Source organism: Erythranthe guttata, chromosome 11 (genome assembly GCF_056151865.1).
Source record: "Erythranthe guttata isolate IM_541 chromosome 11, IM_541, whole genome shotgun sequence".
Classification (NCBI taxonomy): domain Eukaryota; kingdom Viridiplantae; phylum Streptophyta; class Magnoliopsida; order Lamiales; family Phrymaceae; genus Erythranthe; species Erythranthe guttata.
In genome coordinates, this window is record NC_142543.1 from 11,095,386 (window position 1) to 11,116,276 (window position 20,891).

Below are 20,891 nucleotides of genomic sequence, written 5' to 3' on the forward strand. Positions count from 1 at the left end.
ATGCCTATTAGAAGGCCAAGAGTCTCCTCCCCCCTCTCACACTTCGGCTGCCTCACCCCCTCTCTCTCTTATCTTCCTCTTCTTCAACCCACCAAAACCACCATTGTCATCAGCTCCATCAAGCTCGAACAACCCCCCGAAATCAGTAAGATATTTCTCAAGCCAAATATGAGAATTCCATATCTAACCCTTGCCCTTGAATACTCCAAAAACACTATAAATACATGGTGTCCTTTCACTATTGATAACACCTCTCACATTGAAATCTATACCGTGTCTTTCTCCATCAAAGTAGCTTGGTTGAATCTCCATACTTGAAGAGGTAAGAGCTGCCATTCGAGTTCTAAATCTCTTCCTCCTTCTCCGTTCCTTTTCTTCTTCTAACTTTCGGTTTCCTTTGAAGGCCCTCAAGAACCTTCCCTTTCCAACTAGCTTTTGTTTCTTTCTATTTTTGAGGTAAGGAATCGAAATCCTTTCTGCAAATGGAGGTATCAAGTATCAAGAAAATAATTTCGAAATTAATTTAAAAGACACCCCTATTTCTTGTTTTATGTTGTTCTTGCATTTAGTTGTTCCTTTTTGTTAGTTCATATGATTTATATAACTGCATGTATGATCAGAGGTCATAAATGGTAGATTTGAGTTAATTACCTTCAAAGAAATTTTAGTCATTTCGAAAATTGTGAAGAAAATCAATTTGGGCAAAGTTTTGGGGTTGCATGTGTAAATCTGCATATTTTCGGGCCAGATCTGTAATTTGTGAGAAGTCAGTTTTATATGGGTTTTTAAAACTGTTTTCTAGCATCTATTGAACGAAAATTTCAGATTTAGGGAAGTTTTACAAGAAAAAGTAATTTTTGAACTCCTAGTGGTCTTGCATGTATGGATCTAAAGGTTTTGGGGTGAAAATAGAATTTTTGAAGTTGTTGCATAAATTAAATTTTTAGCTTCGTTTTTCTGCATATATTGAACAAAGATTTCGGATTGTTAGGGGTTTTTCATGAAAAAGTGGATTTTGAAATTGTAGTGTGGTTGCATGTGTAATTCGAAAGATTTTTGGGTCAAATCTGTAATTTTTGAGAAGTTAGTTTTAAATGGATTTCCAAAACTGTTTTCCAGCATTTAGTAAAGGACAATGTCAGTTTTTGAAAGGTTTTGCAAGAAAAAGGATTTTTGGGAATTTCTAAGGGTCTTGCATGTATAGATCTAGAGAATCTAGGGTGAAATATGTAATTTCTGAAAATTCTGCATAAAATAACTTTTAACTGGATTTTTCTGCATTTATCGAAATCCCAGATGAGTTAAGGTTTGATTTTCATGAAAATATGGATTATGAACTTTTAGGTTAATTGCATGTGTGGGTCTTGAACTTTGGGGTCAAAATTGTAATTTCCAGAAATTAAGGGGCGTTGTGCTGAATACTCGAAATCTTCTAAACTGATATGTTTTCTTGATCCTAAATTAATTAGCAAAGAAATTTCGGGGTTAAGTAGCTTAAGGAAAATATAGAAATTAAGTAGGTCTTTAATAGTCTTGTTTTGAATTGAGGTTATATGTGGGTAAGCATGCATGAATGCATAACTTGATATATGATGATAGTTAATCTTTTTGTGTAGTATGTGGTTGTTTGTCACTTGATTGAGATTTGTGATGTCTTGTGGTGTTTCAAATTACTGATGGGTTGTTGTGGAATATTGGTATCTTTACCCAAACGGAATTCTAAATACTTCGACCATGCCACTTTTGAAATTAAGTAAAATAAATTGGGGAGGTTAATGAAATACTTAGAAAGGATGAGAAAGGATACAGGGGGCCGGTATTCCAACCATAGATACTACAGTTGGGTGGTTTGATTCCACCAAAAATGGGCTCAGAATAATCTTCTTACTTTCTAAGTAAAGAAATTAATTTCTCGTCGGATCCGATAAAATGAAAAAGCTTTCTAAAGTTCACGAACTTTAAATTCTAGAAACGTGCTTTATACTTAATTTCGTTATGCTTGTATTGCTACAATATAATATACATAGTAAGACTATATTTTAAATTCTCGGTATCTTTCGAGATCCTTACTGAGCTTTGTTAGCTTATATAGATATTCTCCGTTTGCAGGTATTAGTGCTACTCTCTCCACCGGATTGGACTAGTCGACGGTTCGAGAAGCCGACTCCGGGTTTTTGGCTCGTATGGAGGATCTACTTATAATGCTTGTAGTACTATCTTTTGTGTATATTGTCCTTAGGACAATTACTATTTCCGTAGTAGCTCATGTGTATTATTATCCGTGGTAAAGGAGGCTAATTCCTCCGAAGATGGACCCCCTTTTTGTTAAATTATGGTCCATGTATAACATTTCTCTGTAAGTAAGGTCCATTTTATGTAGGATTAATATGTTGTTTTAACTATGGACTCTAATCTATTATTATTATGTATTATCAAGGTGACACCACTTACAGTTTCTATAAAGGATTAATAGAGTAGTTAGATATATGCTCATCCATTCTACTAAATCCCTTCGATGAAAATTTCTTCCGAAGCCCACCTAGTCTTTAAGTCTTAGGTCTTGAAAAACGTTTCTTTAAATCTTGGGGTCTCCCCATATATCGAAAAACTTATATAATACATATAAAGCTTCCGTGCATGGTAAACCATCTCGGTTTGCCATACTATTGCTAGGGGGTGTCACAGACATGGTATCAGAGCAAAATTTGTAGAAACTTTATACGAGCACCGAACCGGAATTCGGAACCCTCGAAGCGTGAAGACTCGGTCTATCCGGTAATTATGTGTTTACTTGTATTTTGTTTTTCCATGTTCTAAAAATTTTGTTTGCAGCACACACTAAGACATGGCAAGAAGGCAAACTCGGAGCACCGCCACCACGAATAATCTCCAAGACCCCGCTAACATTATTCTCGATCTTTCCAACCTTATCCGCGAGCAAGCGCAAAATCATCACAATCAGATTCAGTAACTCCTTCAACACCGACAAACCCCACCTACACCCCAACCAAATCCCCAAAACCTATACGAACGTTTCCTTCGCATGAATCCCTCTGAGTTTCACGGTGGTCCCGACCCGGTCGTAGCCGAAGAGTGGATCAAATCCTTGGAGGTGATCTTTGATTACATGCAAATGAATGACCGTGAACGAGTGCATTGTGCCCTATTTTTACTTCGCAACGAAGCTCGGAACTGGTGGGAGGGAGCTAAGGAAGGTATCGAACTTGAGAACTTATCGTGGCAGGCGTTCAAGGTCCAATTCTTTGAGAAATACTTTTCCAAGGACGTCCGAGCCAACAAACTCAAGGAATTTATGGAACTCCGCCAAGGGGACCTTCCCATGACCGAATACATTCGATTATTCGAACGAGGATGCCTGTATGCCCCATTTATCGCCAAGGACGTCGAGGAAAACAAAAACCACTTCACAAGGGGACTACAACCCGAAATCCGAAGGGATATCCGCATGTCTAGTGCCACCACCTTTCGCCAGATGGTGGACAAAGCACTAACGGCTGCCCAAGATTAGAATGAAATTCAACAAGGGAAACGGCCCCAGCCACCCACACCGCGACCATGGAAGAAAGCCAACTTTGGGAATCATAAATTCAAGGGGAAGAAGGTCCAAAACTCAAACCCTAAACCAGTAGCGCCAACGCCCAAACCAACTTGCTCGAACTGCGGAAAGGCACATTTTGGGATCTGTGTAAAAGACACCGAGTTATGTTTTCGATGCAGAAAGCCCGGCCATAAAGCGAGAGACTGCCCCAACGCTCAAACTCGAGTCCCCAGCCGCGCGTTTGCCATGACCCGAGAACAAGTGCGTCAAGATCCGACGATGATCGCAGGTACCGTTCTTATTCTTGGAGAACCCGTGTATGCTTTGGTTGATTCTGGTTCTACACATTCCTTTATTTCCACCAATGTGTGCGTACGTTTTGGCCTGATACCGACTCAAGTAAGCCACGAATATCGCATTTGTATGCCCTCGGGCGAAGAAATGATCACTGACAAAGTGGTGAAGGATTTTCCTATTCAAATTCAATCCCAACCCATGAGGTTCGATCTCATCGTCCTAACAATTGAGAACTTTGATCTCATAATGGAATGGATTGGCTGACCAAATTCAAGGCCCAAATCAATTGCGCCCTAAAGACCGTAAGCTTTTCTCTCCCTAATCACACCCTTTTAGAGTTTCAAAGCGACACCAAGACCCTAATTCCCATAATATCCGCAATCAAAGCCACCAAACTCATCAACAAAGGACATATCGGCTATCTAGTCGATCTTCTAGAAACTAGCTCAAGACCTCAACTGGTGATGTCTGAACTTCCCGTGGTTCAAGAATTTCCCGATGTCTTCCCCGACGATTTACCAGGGCTACCGCCCGATCGCGAAATCGAATTCGAAATTCATCTTATTCCTGGAACAGAACCAATATCAAAGGCTAGGTACCGTATGGCTCCTGTGGAACTCAAAGAATTGAAGAATCAAGTCCAAGCATTACTCGATAAAGGTTACATCCGTCCCAGTCACTCTTCATGGGGAGCCCCGGTACTATTCGTTAAGAAGAAAGACGGATTCTTCCGCCTTTGCATCGACTATCAAGAGCTGAATAAGGTGACCATAAAGAATAAATATCCTCTACCCCGCATCGACGATCTCTTTGACCAACTCCAAGGGTCATCCGTCTTCTCCAAAATCGACCTTCGGTCAAGTTACCACCAGCTTAAAGTCAAAGAAACTGATATTCCTAAAACTGCTTTCCGAACCCGATACGGCCACTACGAATTCGTAGTAATGCCGTTTGGATCGACCAATGCCCCCGCCGCCTTTATAGATCTTATGAACCGAGTTTTTCATCAGTACCTCAACAAATTTGTCATCGTTTTTATCGATGATATTCTTATATACTCCAAAACCCAAAAAGAACATACCTCCCAATTACGAACAGTACTTCAAACACTCCGAGAGCATCAACTCTACGCCAAGTTCAGTAAATGTGAATTTTGGCTATCCAGAGTAACTTTCCTTGGCCACATCATCTCCGCCGAAGGACTCTCCGTCGACCCTGGCAAAATAGAAGCAATCTCAACCTGGCCCACTCCAACGAATGTAAGGGAGATAAGAAGTTTCCTTGGCTTAGCCGGATATTATCGCAAATTCGTTCAAGATTTTTCAAAAATCGCATCACCCCTCACTCAACTCACGAAGAAAGGAGTCAATTACCAATGGACCCCAAACCGCGAGGCTAGTTTCCAAGAACTAAAGAAACGTTTGATCACCGCTCCAATTATTTCACTACCTAATGGATCCGGAGGGTTCGTGATTTATAGCGACGCATCCAAGCTCGGACTAGGTGCTGTACTTATGCAAAACGGAAAAGTGATAGCCTACGCGTCCCGCCAGCTCAAGGAATACGAGAAGAACTACCCAACTCACGATCTAGAACACGCAGCAGTAGTCTTTGCACTCAAAATCTGGCGTCACTACCTCTACGGCGACAAGTGCACCATTTACACCGATCACAAAAGCCTGAAGTATTTCTTCACACACAAGGAATTGAACATGAGGCAGCGAAGATGGCTGGATCTAGTTAAAGATTATGACTGCGAATTCCTATACCACCCCGGGAAGGCGAATGTTGTGGCAGATGCCCTTAGTCGGAAGTCGATAAACGCTCTAGTGGTTGAATCGGATCTTCGGAACCGCGTGAGAACAACTCAAGATCAAGACCTCCAACTTCGGAAAATTCGCACAAATCTCGAATCAAACCCTAAATCCAAAGACGGATTTCTCCAATTCCAAAACCGCACTTGTATTCCCGACGATGCAGAAATTAAACGACTCATCTTAGCCGAAGCACATCAGACCATATATACATGTCATCCCGGATCAACCAAAATGTACCAAGACTTGAATAAACTATATTGGTGGCCTGGAATGATGAAAGATATAGCTCGATTCGTTGCCAAATGCCTCACTTGCCAACAATCAAGACTGAACACCAACGACCCGGAGGATTACTACAACTAAATCAAATTCCCGAATGGAAATGGGAAGTGATAACAATGGACTTTGTTCAAGGATTTCCAAGGACCCAACGCGGATCCGACTCTATTTGGGTAATCGTCGACCGGCTAACCAAATCGGCCCATTTTCTTCCAATCCGCAAGACGTTTAGCTTAGATAAACTCGCAGAACTCTATATGCAAGAAATCGTTCGACTCCATGGAATTCCGACTGCTATCATTTCGGATCGAGACCCACGGTTCACTTCAAAATTTTGGAAAAGTTTGCAAGAAACCCTTGGAACCAAGTTGTCCTTCAGCACTACCTTTCACCCCCAAACCGATGGCCAGTCAGAACGGACGATCAAAACTCTTGAGGACCTACTTCGAGCCTGTATACTCGACTTTGGAGGCAACTGGGAATCGCGACTGCCGTTGATTGAATTTGCATATAATAATAGCTTCCAATCATCAATCGGAATGGCGCCGTACGAAGCACTTTATGGACGCAAGTTCAGGTCTCCCCTCTACTGGGATGAAGTTGGAGAAAGAAAACTTCTCGGACCCGACTTGGTCCAACAAACGGTAAACCTAGTTCGAGACATCCGAGAAAATATGCAAGTTGCCCAGGACCGACAACGAAGCTACGCTAATAATAGAAGGCGAGATTTGGAATTCGAAGTCGGAGAATTAGTATTCCTAAAAGTAGCCCCTTTTAAAGGAATTTTGCGATTTGTAAACCGTGGCAAACTATCTCCGCGATATATCGGACCGTTTGAAATACTCGAAAGAATAGGCAGCCGCGCTTACCGCCTAGCACTTCCACCTAATCTATCCTGAATCCATAACGTATTCCACGTCTCCATGCTTCGCAAATACATTTCCAGTCCCGATCACGTCCTCAAAACCGAACCTATTGAGCTAAATCCTAACCTTTCTTACGAAGAAAGACCCCTCCGAATTCTCGACTCCAAAACCAAGACACTTCGAAACCGGGAGATTCACCTAGTCAAAGTACAGTGGCACAACCATACCCCCGAAGAAGCCACATGGGAACGCGAATCAGAAATGAGTAGTCTCTATCCCGAATTTTTCGGGACAGGTAACAAATTTTGGGGACAAATTTTTTTGAAGGGGGGAAGATTGTAACACCCCAGGTTTTCGAAACACGATAATTACTAAAAAATAAATCTCACATCACTTAAATACTAAATATCTGCTAATGATAGGGCTATACATGAATTATTATGTGCTAAATTAGTAGATATCGAATTTTATATGTGACCTTATGTGCATATGTGTTTACGGGTGAATTATACATGCCTGCTAGGACTTAGCATAATTACCATAATACATAATATCTATGTATATATGTGTGCCGTATATGTATGTGTGTGTGTTTAGGGGAGGATTATTAAATAATTATAAAAATGATAATCCTAAGCCTAGCCTAACCCCTACTAAGGCCAATCCCGCACTCCACCTCAAGCATGCCTATTAGAAGGCCAAGAGTCTCCTCCCCCCTCTCACACTTCGGCTGCCTCACCCCCTCTCTCTCTTATCTTCCTCTTCTTCAACCCAGCGAAACTACCATTGTCATCAGCTCCATCAAGCTCGAACCACCCCCCTAAATCAGTAAGATATTTCCCAAGCCAAAGATGAGAATTCCATATCTAACCCTTGCTCTTGAATACTCCAAAAACGGGCTCAGAATAATCTACTTTCTAAGTAAAGAAATTAATTTCTCATAGGATCCGATAAAATGAAAAAGCTTTCTAAAGTTCGCGAACTTTAAATTCTAGAAACGTGCTTTATACTTAATTTCGTTATGCTTGTATTGCTACAATATAATATACGTAGTAAGACTATATTTTAAATTCTCGGTATCTTTCGAGATACTTACTGAGCTTTGTTAGCTCCTATAAATATTCTCCGTTTGCAGGTATTAGTGCTACTCACTCCACTGGATTGGACTAGTCGACGGTTCGAGAAGCCGACTCCGGGTTTTTGGCTCGTATGGAGGATCTACTTATAATGCTTGTAGTACTATCTTTTGTGTATATTGTCCTTAGGACAATTACTATTTCCGTAGTAGCTCATGTGTATTATTATCCGTGGTAAATGAGGCTAATTCCTCCGAAGATGGACCACCTTTTTGTTAAATTATGGTCCATGTATAACATTTCTCTATAAGTAAGGTCCATTTTATGTAGAATTAATATGTTGTTTTAACTATGGACTCTAATCTATTATTATTATGTATTATCAAGGTGACACCAATTACAGTTTCTATAAAGGATTAATAGAGTAGTTAGATATATGCTCATCCATTCTACTAAATCCCTTCGATGAAAATTTCTTCCGAAGCCCACCTCGTCTTTAAGTCTTAGGTCTTGAAAAACGTTTCTTTAAATCTTGGGGTCTCCCCATATATCTAAATACTTATATAATACATATAAAGCTTCCGTGCATGGCAAACCATCTCGGTTTGCCATACTATTGCTTTTAATCTTGGGTGTCACATGTAGTTTGTGTTTTCGTGATCCTTTTTGCTAATGCACTTTTGCGTGAGTACTTTTGTGCATGATTTTGTACTTTTACTTATGTGTGTATATTTTGTAGCGAGTGTTTTGGTGCACGTTTCTTGATGCGCATTCGTGTCCTCGAACTGTAGCGGGTATTTTCATGATCGCTTTTGGAATCCAATTTTGACCATGTTCGAGTCCGAATTTGGAAATTTGACATTAGACAGGAATTGTTGCCAGCTGAAATAGCTCTCTAATGCCGCCGGAATCAGTTGATTTGGAGTCTGGATGAGAAAGTAATGCTCGACTTCGTGGACACTACCGAAGTTGTTGAGGGATACTCTCTTCTAATTTGATTTTATTTTCCTAATAGCAACTCTTTTCTTAGTCTTTGATCATTTTTGCTTCATGGACACCTAATTATCAATTTGTCTCTATAGAATACTAAATCCACCAATTAAAACAGAAATATAAATTAATCCATAAAAAAATCCACGTAACTGTAAACGTTGAGTGTTATTTCTACACTCCACTGTATCTTATGTATCCAGTGTTTTTGCTGTTGTTAGGTTATGCGTATTAAAGTCCTAGTGTTGTATTTCGTGTTTTTATGAACGTTGTTGCGAATGCACTTTTGCGCATGTTTGTTTACGTGTACGTTTGTGCATGTGCATTTGAGCGAGTGTGTTTGTGCATGTTTTGTTGATTTGAATTAATGTCCTAGGATTGTAGTTTGTGTTTTCATGATCCTTTTCGCGATAGCACTTTTGCGTGAGTGCTTTTGTGCATGATATTGTACTTTTACTTATGTGCGTATCTTTTGTAGCGAGTGTTTTGGTCCACGTTTCTTGATGCGCATCCGTGTCCTCGAAATGTAGCGGGTATTTTCATGATCGCTTTTGGAATCCATTTTTGACCATGTTCGAGTCCGAATTCGGAAATTTGACATTAGAGAGGAATTGTAGCCAGATGAAATAGCTTTCAAATGCCGCCAGAACCAGTTGATTTGGAGTCCGGATGAGAAAGTTATGCTCGACTTCGCGGACACTACCAAAGATGTTGAGGGATCCTCTCTTCTAATTTGATTTTATTTTCCTAATTGCAACTCTTTTCTTACTCTTTGATCATTTTTGCTTCATGGACACCTAATTATCAATTTGTACCTATAGAATACTAAATCCACTAATTAAAACAGAAATATAAATTAATCCATAAAAAATTTCACGTAAACGTAAACGTAGAGTGTTATTTCTACACTCCACTGTATCTTTTGTATACAGTGTTTTTGTTGTTGTTTGGTTATGCGTATTAAAGTCCTAGTGTTGTATTTCGTGTTTTTATGAACGTTGTTGTGAATGTACTTTTGCGCATGTTTTTTTACATGTATGTTTGTGCATGTCCATTTGAGCGAGTGTGTTTGTGCATGTTTGTTGATTTGTATTAATGTCCTAGGATTGTAGTTTGTGTTTTCATGATCCTTTTTGCGAATGCACTTTTGCGTGAGTACTTTTGTGCATGATTTTGTACTTTTACTTATGTGCGTATCTTTTGTAGCGAGTGTGTTGGTGCACGTTTCTTGATGCGCATTCGTGTCCTCGAACTGTAGCGGGTATTTTCATGATCGCTTTTGGAATCCAAATTCGACCATGCTCGAGGCCGAATTTGGAAATTTGACATTAGACCGGAATTGTAGCAACTTGAAATAACTTTCTAATGCCGCCGAAACCAGTGGATTTGGAGTCCGGATGAGAAAATTATGCTCGACTTCGTGGACACTACTGAAGATGTTGAGGGATCCTCTCTTCTAATTTGATTTTATTTTCCTAATTGCAACTCTTTTCTTACTCTTTGATCATTTTTGCTTCAGGGACACCTAATTATCAATTTGTACCTATAGAATACTAAATCCACCAATTAAATCCGAAATATAAATTAATCCATAAAAAAATCCACGTAAACGTAAACGTTGAGTGTTATTCTACACTCCACTGTATCTTTTGTATCCGGTGTTTTTGTTGTTGTTAGGTTATGCGTACTAAAGTCCTAATATTGTATTTCGTGTGTTTATGAACGTTGTTGCGAATGCACTTTTGCGCATGTTTTTTTACATGTACGTTTGTGCATGTCCATTTGAGCGAGTGTGTTTGTGCATGTTTGTTGATTTGTATTAATGTCCTAGGATTGTAGTTTGTGTTTTCATGATCCTTTTTGCGAATGCACTTTTGCGTGAGTGCTTTTGTACATGATTTTGTACTTTTACTTATGTGCGTATCTTTGGTAACGAGTGTTTTGGTGCACGTTTCTAGATGCGCATTCGTGTCCTCGAACTGTAGCGGGTATTTTCATGATCGCTTTTGGAATCCAATTTTGACCATGTTCGAGTCCGAATTTGGAAATTTGACATTAGAGATGAATTGTAGCCAGCTGAAATAGCTTTCTAATGCCGCCGGAACCTGTTCATTTGGAGTCCGGATGAGAAAGTTATGCTCGACTTCGTGGACACTACCGAAGATGTTGAGGGATCCTCTCTTCTAATTTTATTTTATTTTCCTAATTGCAACTCTTTTCTTACTCTTTGATCATTTTTGCTTCATGGACACCTAATTATCAATTTGTCTCTATAGAATACTAAATCCACATATTAAAACAGAAATATAAATTAATCCATAAAAAAATCCACGTAACTGTAAACGTTGAGTGTTATTCTACATTCCACTGTATCTTTTGTATCCGGTGTTTTTGTTGTTGTTAGGTTATGCGTATTAAAGTCCTAGTGTTGTATTTCGTGTTTTTATGAACGTTGTTGCGAATGCACTTTTGCGCATGTTTGTTTACATGTACGTTTGTGCATGTGCATTTGAGCGAGTGTGCTTGTGCATGTTTGTTGATTTGTATTAATGTCCTAGGATTGTAGTTTGTGTTTTCATGATCCTTTTTGCGATAGCACTTTTGCGTGAGTGCTTTTGTGCATGATTTTGTACTTTTACTTATGTACGTATCTTTTGTAGCGAGTGTTTTGGTGCACGTTTCTTGATGCGCATTCGTGTCCTCGAAATATAGCGGGTAGTTTCATGATCGCTTTTGGAATCCATTTTGACCATGTTCGAGTCCGAATTTGGAAATTTGGCATTAGAGAGGAATTGTAGCCAGCTGAAATAGCTTTCTAATGCCGCCGGAACCAGTTGATTTGGATTCCGGATGAGAAAGTTATGCTCGACTTCATGGACACTACCAAAGATGTTGAGGGATCCTCTCTTCTAATTTGATTTTATTTTCCTAATTGCAACTCTTTTCTTACTCTTTGATCCTTTTTGCTTCATGGACACCTAATTATCAATTTGTACCTATAGAATACTAAATCCACTAATTAAAACAGAAATATAAATTTATCCATAAAAAATTTCACGTAAACGTAAACGTTGAGTGTTATTTCTACACTCCACTGTATCTTTTGTATCCAGTGTTTTTGCTGTTGTTTGGTTATGCGTATTAAAGTCCTAGTGTTGTATTTCGTGTTTTTATGAACGTTGTTGTGAATGTACTTTTGCGCATGTTTTTTTACATGTACGTTTGTGCATGTCCATTTAGCGAGTGTGTTTGTGCATGTTTGTTGATTTGTATTAATGTCCTAGGATTGTAGTTTGTGTTTTCATGATCCTTTTTGCGAATGAACTTTTGCGTGAGTACTTTTGTGCATGATTTTGTACTTTTACTTATGTGCGTATCTTTTGTAGCGAGTGTGTTGGTGCACGTTTCTTGATGAGCATTCGTGTCCTCAAACTGTAGCGGGTATTTTCATGATCGCTTTTGGAATCCAATTTCGACCATGCTCGAGGCCGAATTTGGAAATTTGACATTAGACAGGAATTGTAGCAACCTGAAATAACTTTCTAATGCCGCCGAAACAAGTGGATTTGGAGTCCGGATGAGAAAGTTATGCTCGACTTCGTGGACACTACCGAAGATGTTGAGGGATCCTCTCTTCTAATTTGATTTTATTTTCCTAATTGCAACTCTTTTCTTACTCTTTGATCATTTTTGCTTCAGGGACACCTAATTATCAATTTGTACCTATAGAATACTAAATCCACCAATTAAATCAGAAATATAAATTAATCCATAAAAAAATCCACGTAAACGTAAACGTTGAGTGTTATTCTACACTCCACTGTATCTTTTGTATCCGGTGTTTTTGTTGTTGTTAGGTTATGCGTACTAAAGTCCTAATATTGTATTTCGTGTGTTTATGAACGTTGTTGCGAATGCACTTTTGCGCATGTTTTTTACATGTACGTTTGTGCATGTCCATTTGAGCGAGTGTGTTTGTGCATGTTTGTTGATTTGTATTAATGTCCTAGGATTGTAGTTTGTGTTTTCATGATCCTTTTTGCGAATGCACTTTTGCGTGAGTGCTTTTGTACATGATTTTGTACTATTACTTATGTGCGTATCTTTTGTAGCGAGTGTTTTGGTGCACGTTTCTAGATGCGCATTCGTGTCCTCGAACTCTAGTGGGTATTTTCATGATCGCTTTTGGAATCCAATTTTGACCATGTTCGAGTCCGAATTTGGAAATTTGACATTAGAGATGAATTGTAGCCAGCTGAAATAGCTTTCTAATGCCGCCGGAACCTGTTCATTTGGAGTCCGGATGAGAAAGTTATGCTCGACTTCGTGGACACTACCGAAGATGTTGAGGGATCCTCTCTTCTAATTTTATTTTATTTTCCTAATTGCAACTCTTTTCTTACTCTTTGATCATTTTTGCTTCATGGACACCTAATTATCAATTTGTCTCTATAGAATACTAAATCCACATATTAAAACAGAAATATCAATTAATCCATAAAAAAATCCACGTAACTGTAAACGTTGAGTGTTATTCTACATTCCACTGTATCTTTTGTATCCGGTGTTTTTGTTGTTGTTAGGTTATGCGTATTAAAGTCCTAGTGTTGTATTTCGTGTTTTTATGAACGTTGTTGCGAATGCACTTTTGCGCATGTTTGTTTACATGTACGTTTGTGCATGTGCATTTGAGCGAGTGTGCTTGTGCATGTTTGTTGATTTGTATTAATGTCCTAGGATTGTAGTTTGTGTTTTCATGATCCTTTTTGCGATAGCACTTTTGCGTGAGTGCTTTTGTGCATGATTTTGTACTTTTACTGATGTACGTATCTTTTGTAGCGAGTGTTTTGGTGCACGTTTCTTGATGCGCATTCGTGTCCTCGAAATATAGCGGGTAGTTTCATGATCGCTTTTGGAATCCATTTTGACCATGTTCGAGTCCGAATTTGGAAATTTGACATTAGAGAGGAATTGTAGCCAGCTGAAATAGCTTTCTAATGCCGCCGGAACCAGTTGATTTGGATTCCTGATGAGAAAGTTATGCTCGACTTCATGGACACTACCAAAGATGTTGAGGGATCCTCTCTTCTAATTTGATTTTATTTTCCTAATTGCAACTCTTTTCTTACTCTTTGATCCTTTTTGCTTCATGGACACCTAATTATCAATTTGTACCTATAGAATACTAAATCCACTAATTAAAACAGAAATATAAATTTATCCATAAAAAATTTCACGTAAACGTAAACGTTGAGTGTTATTTCTACACTCCACTGTATCTTTTGTATCCAGTGTTTTTGCTGTTGTTTGGTTATGCGTATTAAAGTCCTAGTGTTGTATTTCGTGTTTTTATGAACGTTGTTGTGAATGTACTTTTGCGCATGTTTTTTTACATGTACGTTTGTGCATGTCCATTTAGCGAGTGTGTTTGTGCATGTTTGTTGATTTGTATTAATGTCCTAGGATTGTAGTTTGTGTTTTCATGATCCTTTTTGCGAATGAACTTTTGCGTGAGTACTTTTGTGCATGATTTTGTACTTTTACTTATGTGCGTATCTTTTGTAGCGAGTGTGTTGGTGCACGTTTCTTGATGAGCATTCGTGTCCTCGAACTGTAGCGGGTATTTTCATGATCGCTTTTGGAATCCAATTTCGACCATGCTCGAGGCCGAATTTGGAAATTTGACATTAGACAGGAATTGTAGCAACCTGAAATAACTTTCTAATGCCGCCGAAACAAGTGGATTTGGAGTCCGGATGAGAAAGTTATGCTCGACTTCGTGGACACTACCGAAGATGTTGAGGGATCCTCTCTTCTAATTTGATTTTATTTTCCTAATTGCAACTCTTTTCTTACTCTTTGATCATTTTTGCTTCAGGGACACCTAATTATCAATTTGTACCTATAGAATACTAAATCCACCAATTAAATCAGAAATATAAATTAATCCATAAAAAAATCCACGTAAACGTAAACGTTGAGTGTTATTCTACACTCCACTGTATCTTTTGTATCCGGTGTTTTTGTTGTTGTTAGGTTATGCGTACTAAAGTCCTAATATTGTATTTCGTGTGTTTATGAACGTTGTTGCGAATGCACTTTTGCGCATGTTTTTTACATGTACGTTTGTGCATGTCCATTTGAGCGAGTGTGTTTGTGCATGTTTGTTGATTTGTATTAATGTCCTAGGATTGTAGTTTGTGTTTTCATGATCCTTTTTGCGAATGCACTTTTGCGTGAGTGCTTTTGTACATGATTTTGTACTATTACTTATGTGCGTATCTTTTGTAGCGAGTGTTTTGGTGCACGTTTCTAGATGTGCATTCGTGTCCTCGAACTCTAGTGGGTATTTTCATGATCGCTTTTGGAATCCAATTTTGACCATGTTCGAGTCCGAATTTGGAAATTTGACATTAGAGATGAATTGTAGCCAGCTGAAATAGCTTTCTAATGCCGCCGGAACCTGTTCATTTGGAGTCCGGATGAGAAAGTTATGCTCGACTTCGTGGACACTACCGAAGATGTTGAGGGATCCTCTCTTCTAATTTTATTTTATTTTCCTAATTGCAACTCTTTTCTTACTCTTTGATCATTTTTGCTTCATGGACACCTAATTATCAATTTGTCTCTATAGAATACTAAATCCACATATTAAAACAGAAATATCAATTAATCCATAAAAAAATCCACGTAACTGTAAACGTTGAGTGTTATTCTACATTCCACTATATCTTTTGTATCCGGTGTTTTTGTTGTTGTTAGGTTATGCGTATTAAAGTCCTAGTGTTGTATTTCGTGTTTTTATGAACGTTGTTGCGAATGCACTTTTGCGCATGTTTGTTTACATGTACGTTTGTGCATGTGCATTTGAGCGAGTGTGCTTGTGCATGTTTGTTGATTTGTATTAATGTCCTAGGATTGTAGTTTGTGTTTTCATGATCCTTTTTGCGATAGCACTTTTGCGTGAGTGCTTTTGTGCATGATTTTGTACTTTTACTTATGTACGTATCTTTTGTAGCGAGTGTTTTGGTGCACGTTTCTTGATGCGCATTCGTGTCCTCGAAATATAGCGGGTAGTTTCATGATCGCTTTTGGAATCCATTTTGACCATGTTCGAGTCCGAATTTGGAAATTTGACATTAGAGAGGAATTGTAGCCAGCTGAAATAGCTTTCTAATGCCGCCGGAACCAGTTGATTTGGATTCCGGATGAGAAAGTTATGCTCGACTTCATGGACACTACCAAAGATGTTGAGGGATCCTCTCTTCTAATTTGATTTTATTTTCCTAATTGCAACTCTTTTCTTACTCTTTGATCCTTTTTGCTTCATGGACACCTAATTATCAATTTGTACCTATAGAATACTAAATCCACTAATTAAAACAGAAATATAAATTTATCCATGAAAAATTTCACGTAAACGTAAACGTTGAGTGTTATTTCTACACTCCACTGTATCTTTTGTATCCTGTGTTTTTGCTGTTGTTTGGTTATGCGTATTAAAGTCCTAGTGTTGTATTTCGTGTTTTTATGAACGTTGTTGTGAATGTACTTTTGCGCATGTTTTTTTACATGTACGTTTGTGCATGTCCATTTAGCGAGTGTGTTTGTGCATGTTTGTTGATTTGTATTAATGTCCTAGGATTGTAGTTTGTGTTTTCATGATCCTTTTTGCGAATGAACTTTTGCGTGAGTACTTTTGAGCATGATTTTGTACTTTTACTTATGTGCGTATCTTTTGTAGCGAGTGTGTTGGTGCACGTTTCTTGATGAGCATTCGTGTCCTCGAACTGTAGCGGGTATTTTCATGATCGCTTTTGGAATCCAATTTCGACCATGCTCGAGGCCGAATTTGGAAATTTGACATTAGACAGGAATTGTAGCAACCTGAAATAACTTTCTAATGCCGCCGAAACAAGTGGATTTGGAGTCCGGATGAGAAAGTTATGCTCGACTTCGTGGACACTACCGAAGATGTTGAGGGATCCTCTCTTCTAATTTGATTTTATTTTCCTAATTGCAACTCTTTTCTTACTCTTTGATCATTTTTGCTTCAGGGACACCTAATTATCAATTTGTACCTATAGAATACTAAATCCACCAATTAAATCAGAAATATAAATTAATCCATAAAAAAATCCACGTAAACGTAAACGTTGAGTGTTATTCTACACTCCACTGTATCTTTTGTATCCGGTGTTTTTGTTGTTGTTAGGTTATGCGTACTAAAGTCCTAATATTGTATTTCGTGTGTTTATGAACGTTGTTGCGAATGCACTTTTGCGCATGTTTTTTACATGTACGTTTGTGCATGTCCATTTGAGCGAGTGTGTTTGTGCATGTTTGTTGATTTGTATTAATGTCCTAGGATTGTAGTTTGTGTTTTCATGATCCTTTTTGCGAATGCACTTTTGCGTGAGTGCTTTTGTACATGATTTTGTACTATTACTTATGTGCGTATCTTTTGTAGCGAGTGTTTTGGTGCATGTTTCTAGATGCGCATTCGTGTCCTCGAACTCTAGTGGGTATTTTCATGATCGCTTTTGGAATCCAATTTTGACCATGTTCGAGTCCGAATTTGGAAATTTGACATTAGAGATGAATTGTAGCCAGCTGAAATAGCTTTCTAATGCCGCCGGAACCTGTTCATTTGGAGTCGGGATGAGAAAGTTATGCTCGACTTCGTGGACACTACCGAAGATGTTGAGGGATCCTCTCTTCTAATTTTATTTTATTTTCCTAATTGCAACTCTTTTCTTACTCTTTGATCATTTTTGCTTCATGGACACCTAATTATCAATTTGTCTCTATAGAATACTAAATCCACATATTAAAACAGAAATATCAATTAATCCATAAAAAAATCCACGTAACTGTAAACGTTGAGTGTTATTCTACATTCCACTGTATCTTTTGTATCCGGTGTTTTTGTTGTTGTTAGGTTATGCGTATTAAAGTCCTAGTGTTGTATTTCGTGTTTTTATGAACGTTGTTGCGAATGCACTTTTGCGCATGTTTGTTTACATGTACGTTTGTGCATGTGCATTTGAGCGAGTGTGCTTGTGCATGTTTGTTGATTTGTATTAATGTCCTAGGATTGTAGTTTGTGTTTTCATGATCCTTTTTGCGATAGCACTTTTGCGTGAGTGCTTTTGTGCATGATTTTGTACTTTTACTTATGTACGTATCTTTTGTAGCGAGTGTTTTGGTGCACGTTTCTTGATGCGCATTCGTGTCCTCGAAATATAGCGGGTAGTTTCATGATCGCTTTTGGAATCCATTTTGACCATGTTCGAGTCCGAATTTGGAAATTTGACATTAGAGAGGAATTGTAGCCAGCTGAAATAGCTTTCTAATGCCGCCGGAACCAGTTGATTTGGATTCCGGATGAGAAAGTTATGCTCGACTTCATGGACACTACCAAAGATGTTGAGGGATCCTCTCTTCTAATTTGATTTTATTTTCCTAATTGCAACTCTTTTCTTACTCTTTGATCCTTTTTGCTTCATGGACACCTAATTATCAATTTGTACCTATAGAATACTAAATCCACTAATTAAAACAGAAATATAAATTTATCCATAAAAAATTTCACGTAAACGTAAACGTTGAGTGTTATTTCTACACTCCACTGTATCTTTTGTATCCTGTGTTTTTGCTGTTGTTTGGTTATGCGTATTAAAGTCCTAGTGTTGTATTTCGTGTTTTTATGAACGTTGTTGTGAATGTACTTTTGCGCATGTTTTTTTTACATGTACGTTTGTGCATGTCCATTTAGCGAGTGTGTTTGTGCATGTTTGTTGATTTGTATTAATGTCCTAGGATTGTAGTTTGTGTTTTCATGATCCTTTTTGCGAATGAACTTTTGCGTGAGTACTTTTGTGCATGATTTTGTACTTTTACTTATGTGCGTATCTTTTGTAGCGAGTGTGTTGGTGCACGTTTCTTGATGAGCATTCGTGTCCTCGAACTGTAGCGGGTATTTTCATGATCGCTTTTGGAATCCAATTTCGACCATGCTCGAGGCCGAATTTGGAAATTTGACATTAGACAGGAATTGTAGCAACCTGAAATAACTTTCTAATGCCGCCGAAACAAGTGGATTTGGAGTCCGGATGAGAAAGTTATGCTCGACTTCGTGGACACTACCGAAGATGTTGAGGGATCCTCTCTTCTAATTTGATTTTATTTTCCTAATTGCAACTCTTTTCTTACTCTTTGATCATTTTTGCTTCAGGGACACCTAATTATCAATTTGTACCTATAGAATACTAAATCCACCAATTAAATCAGAAATATAAATTAATCCATAAAAAAATCCACGTAAACGTAAACGTTGAGTGTTATTCTACACTCCACTGTATCTTTTGTATCCGGTGTTTTTGTTGTTGTTAGGTTATGCGTACTAAAGTCCTAATATTGTATTTCGTGTGTTTATGAACGTTGTTGCGAATGCACTTTTGCGCATGTTTTTTACATGTACGTTTGTGCATGTCCATTTGAGCGAGTGTGTTTGTGCATGTTTGTTGATTTGTATTAATGTCCTAGGATTGTAGTTTGTGTTTTCATGATCCTTTTTGCGAATGCACTTTTGCGTGAGTGCTTTTGTACATGATTTTGTACTATTACTTATGTGCGTATCTTTTGTAGCGAGTGTTTTGGAGCACGTTTCTAGATGCGCATTCGTGTCCTCGAACTGTAGTGGGTATTTTCATGATCGCTTTTGGAATCCAATTTTGACCATGTTCGAGTCCGAATTTGGATATTTGACATTCGAGATGAATTGTAGCCAGCTGAAATAGCTTTCTAATGCCGCGGGAACCTGATGATTTGGAGTCCGCATGAGAAAGTTATGCTCGACTTCGTGGACACTACCGAAGATGTTGAGGGATCCTCTCTTCTAATTCGATTTTATTTTCCTAATTGCAACTCTTTTCTTACTCTTTGATCATTTTTGCTTCAGGGACACCTAATTATCAATTTATACCTATAGAATACTAAATCCACCAATTAAAACAAAAATATAAATTAATCCATAAAAAAATCAACCTAAACGTAAATGTTGAGTGTTATTCTACACTCTACTGTATCTCTTGTATCCGGTGTTTTTGTTGTTGTTAGGTTATGCGTATTAAAGTCCTAATGTTATATTTCTTGTGTTTATGAACGTTGTTATGAATGCACTTTAGCGCATGTTTTTTTACATGTTTGTTGTGCAAGTCCATTTGAGCGAGTGTGTTTGTGCATGTTTGTTGATTTGCATTAATGTCCTAGGATTGTAGTTTGTGTTTTCTTGATCCTTTTTGCGAATGCACTTTTGCGTGAGTACTTTTGTGCATGATTTTGTACTTTTACTTATGTGTGTATCTTTTGTAGCGAGTGTGTTGGTGCACGTTTCTTGATGCGCATTCGTGTCCTCGAACTGTAGCGGGTATTTTCATGATCGCTTTTGGAATCCAAATTCGACCATGCTCGAGGCCGAATTTGGAAATTTGACATAAGACAGGAATTGTAGCAACTTGAAATAACTTTCTAATGCCGCCGAAACCAGTGGATTTGGAGTCCGGATGAGAAAATTATGCTCGACTTCGTGGACACTACTGAAGATGTTGAGGGATCCTCTCTTCTAATTTGATTTTATTTTCCTAATTGCAACTCTTTTCTTACTCTTTGATCATTTTTGCTTCAGGGACACCTAATTATCAATTTGTACCTATAGAATACTAAATCCACCAATTAAATCAGAAATATAAATTAATCCATAAAAAAATCAACGTAAACGTAAACGTTGAGTGTTATTCTACACTCCACTGTATCTTTTGTATCCGGTGTTTTTGTTGTTGTTAGGTTATGCGTACTAAAGTCCTAATATTGTATTTCGTGTGTTTATGAACGTTGTTGTGAATGCACTTTTGCGCATGTTTTTTTACATGTACGTTTGTGGATGTCCATTTGAGCGAGTGTGTTTGTGCATGTTTGTTGATTTGTATTAATGTCCTAGGATTGT

At 38.2% G+C, this 20,891-nt stretch overlaps 1 protein-coding gene across 1 annotated transcript; it reads left to right on the top strand.

Moving 5' to 3' along the window:
- The first annotated feature begins 3,043 nt into the window (after positions 1-3,043).
- LOC105958576 (uncharacterized) lies at positions 3,044-3,529 on the top strand. The gene has a single exon (XM_012982580.1). The coding sequence runs from the start codon at positions 3,044-3,046 to the stop codon at positions 3,527-3,529; it is 486 nt and encodes a 161-aa protein (XP_012838034.1).
- Positions 3,530-20,891: the final 17,362 nt, after the last annotated feature.

Coding starts and splice junctions, on each gene's coding strand:
- LOC105958576 (XM_012982580.1), top strand. CDS start 3,044: ATGAATCCCTCTGAGTTTCACGGTGGTCCCGACCCGGTCGTAGCCGAA.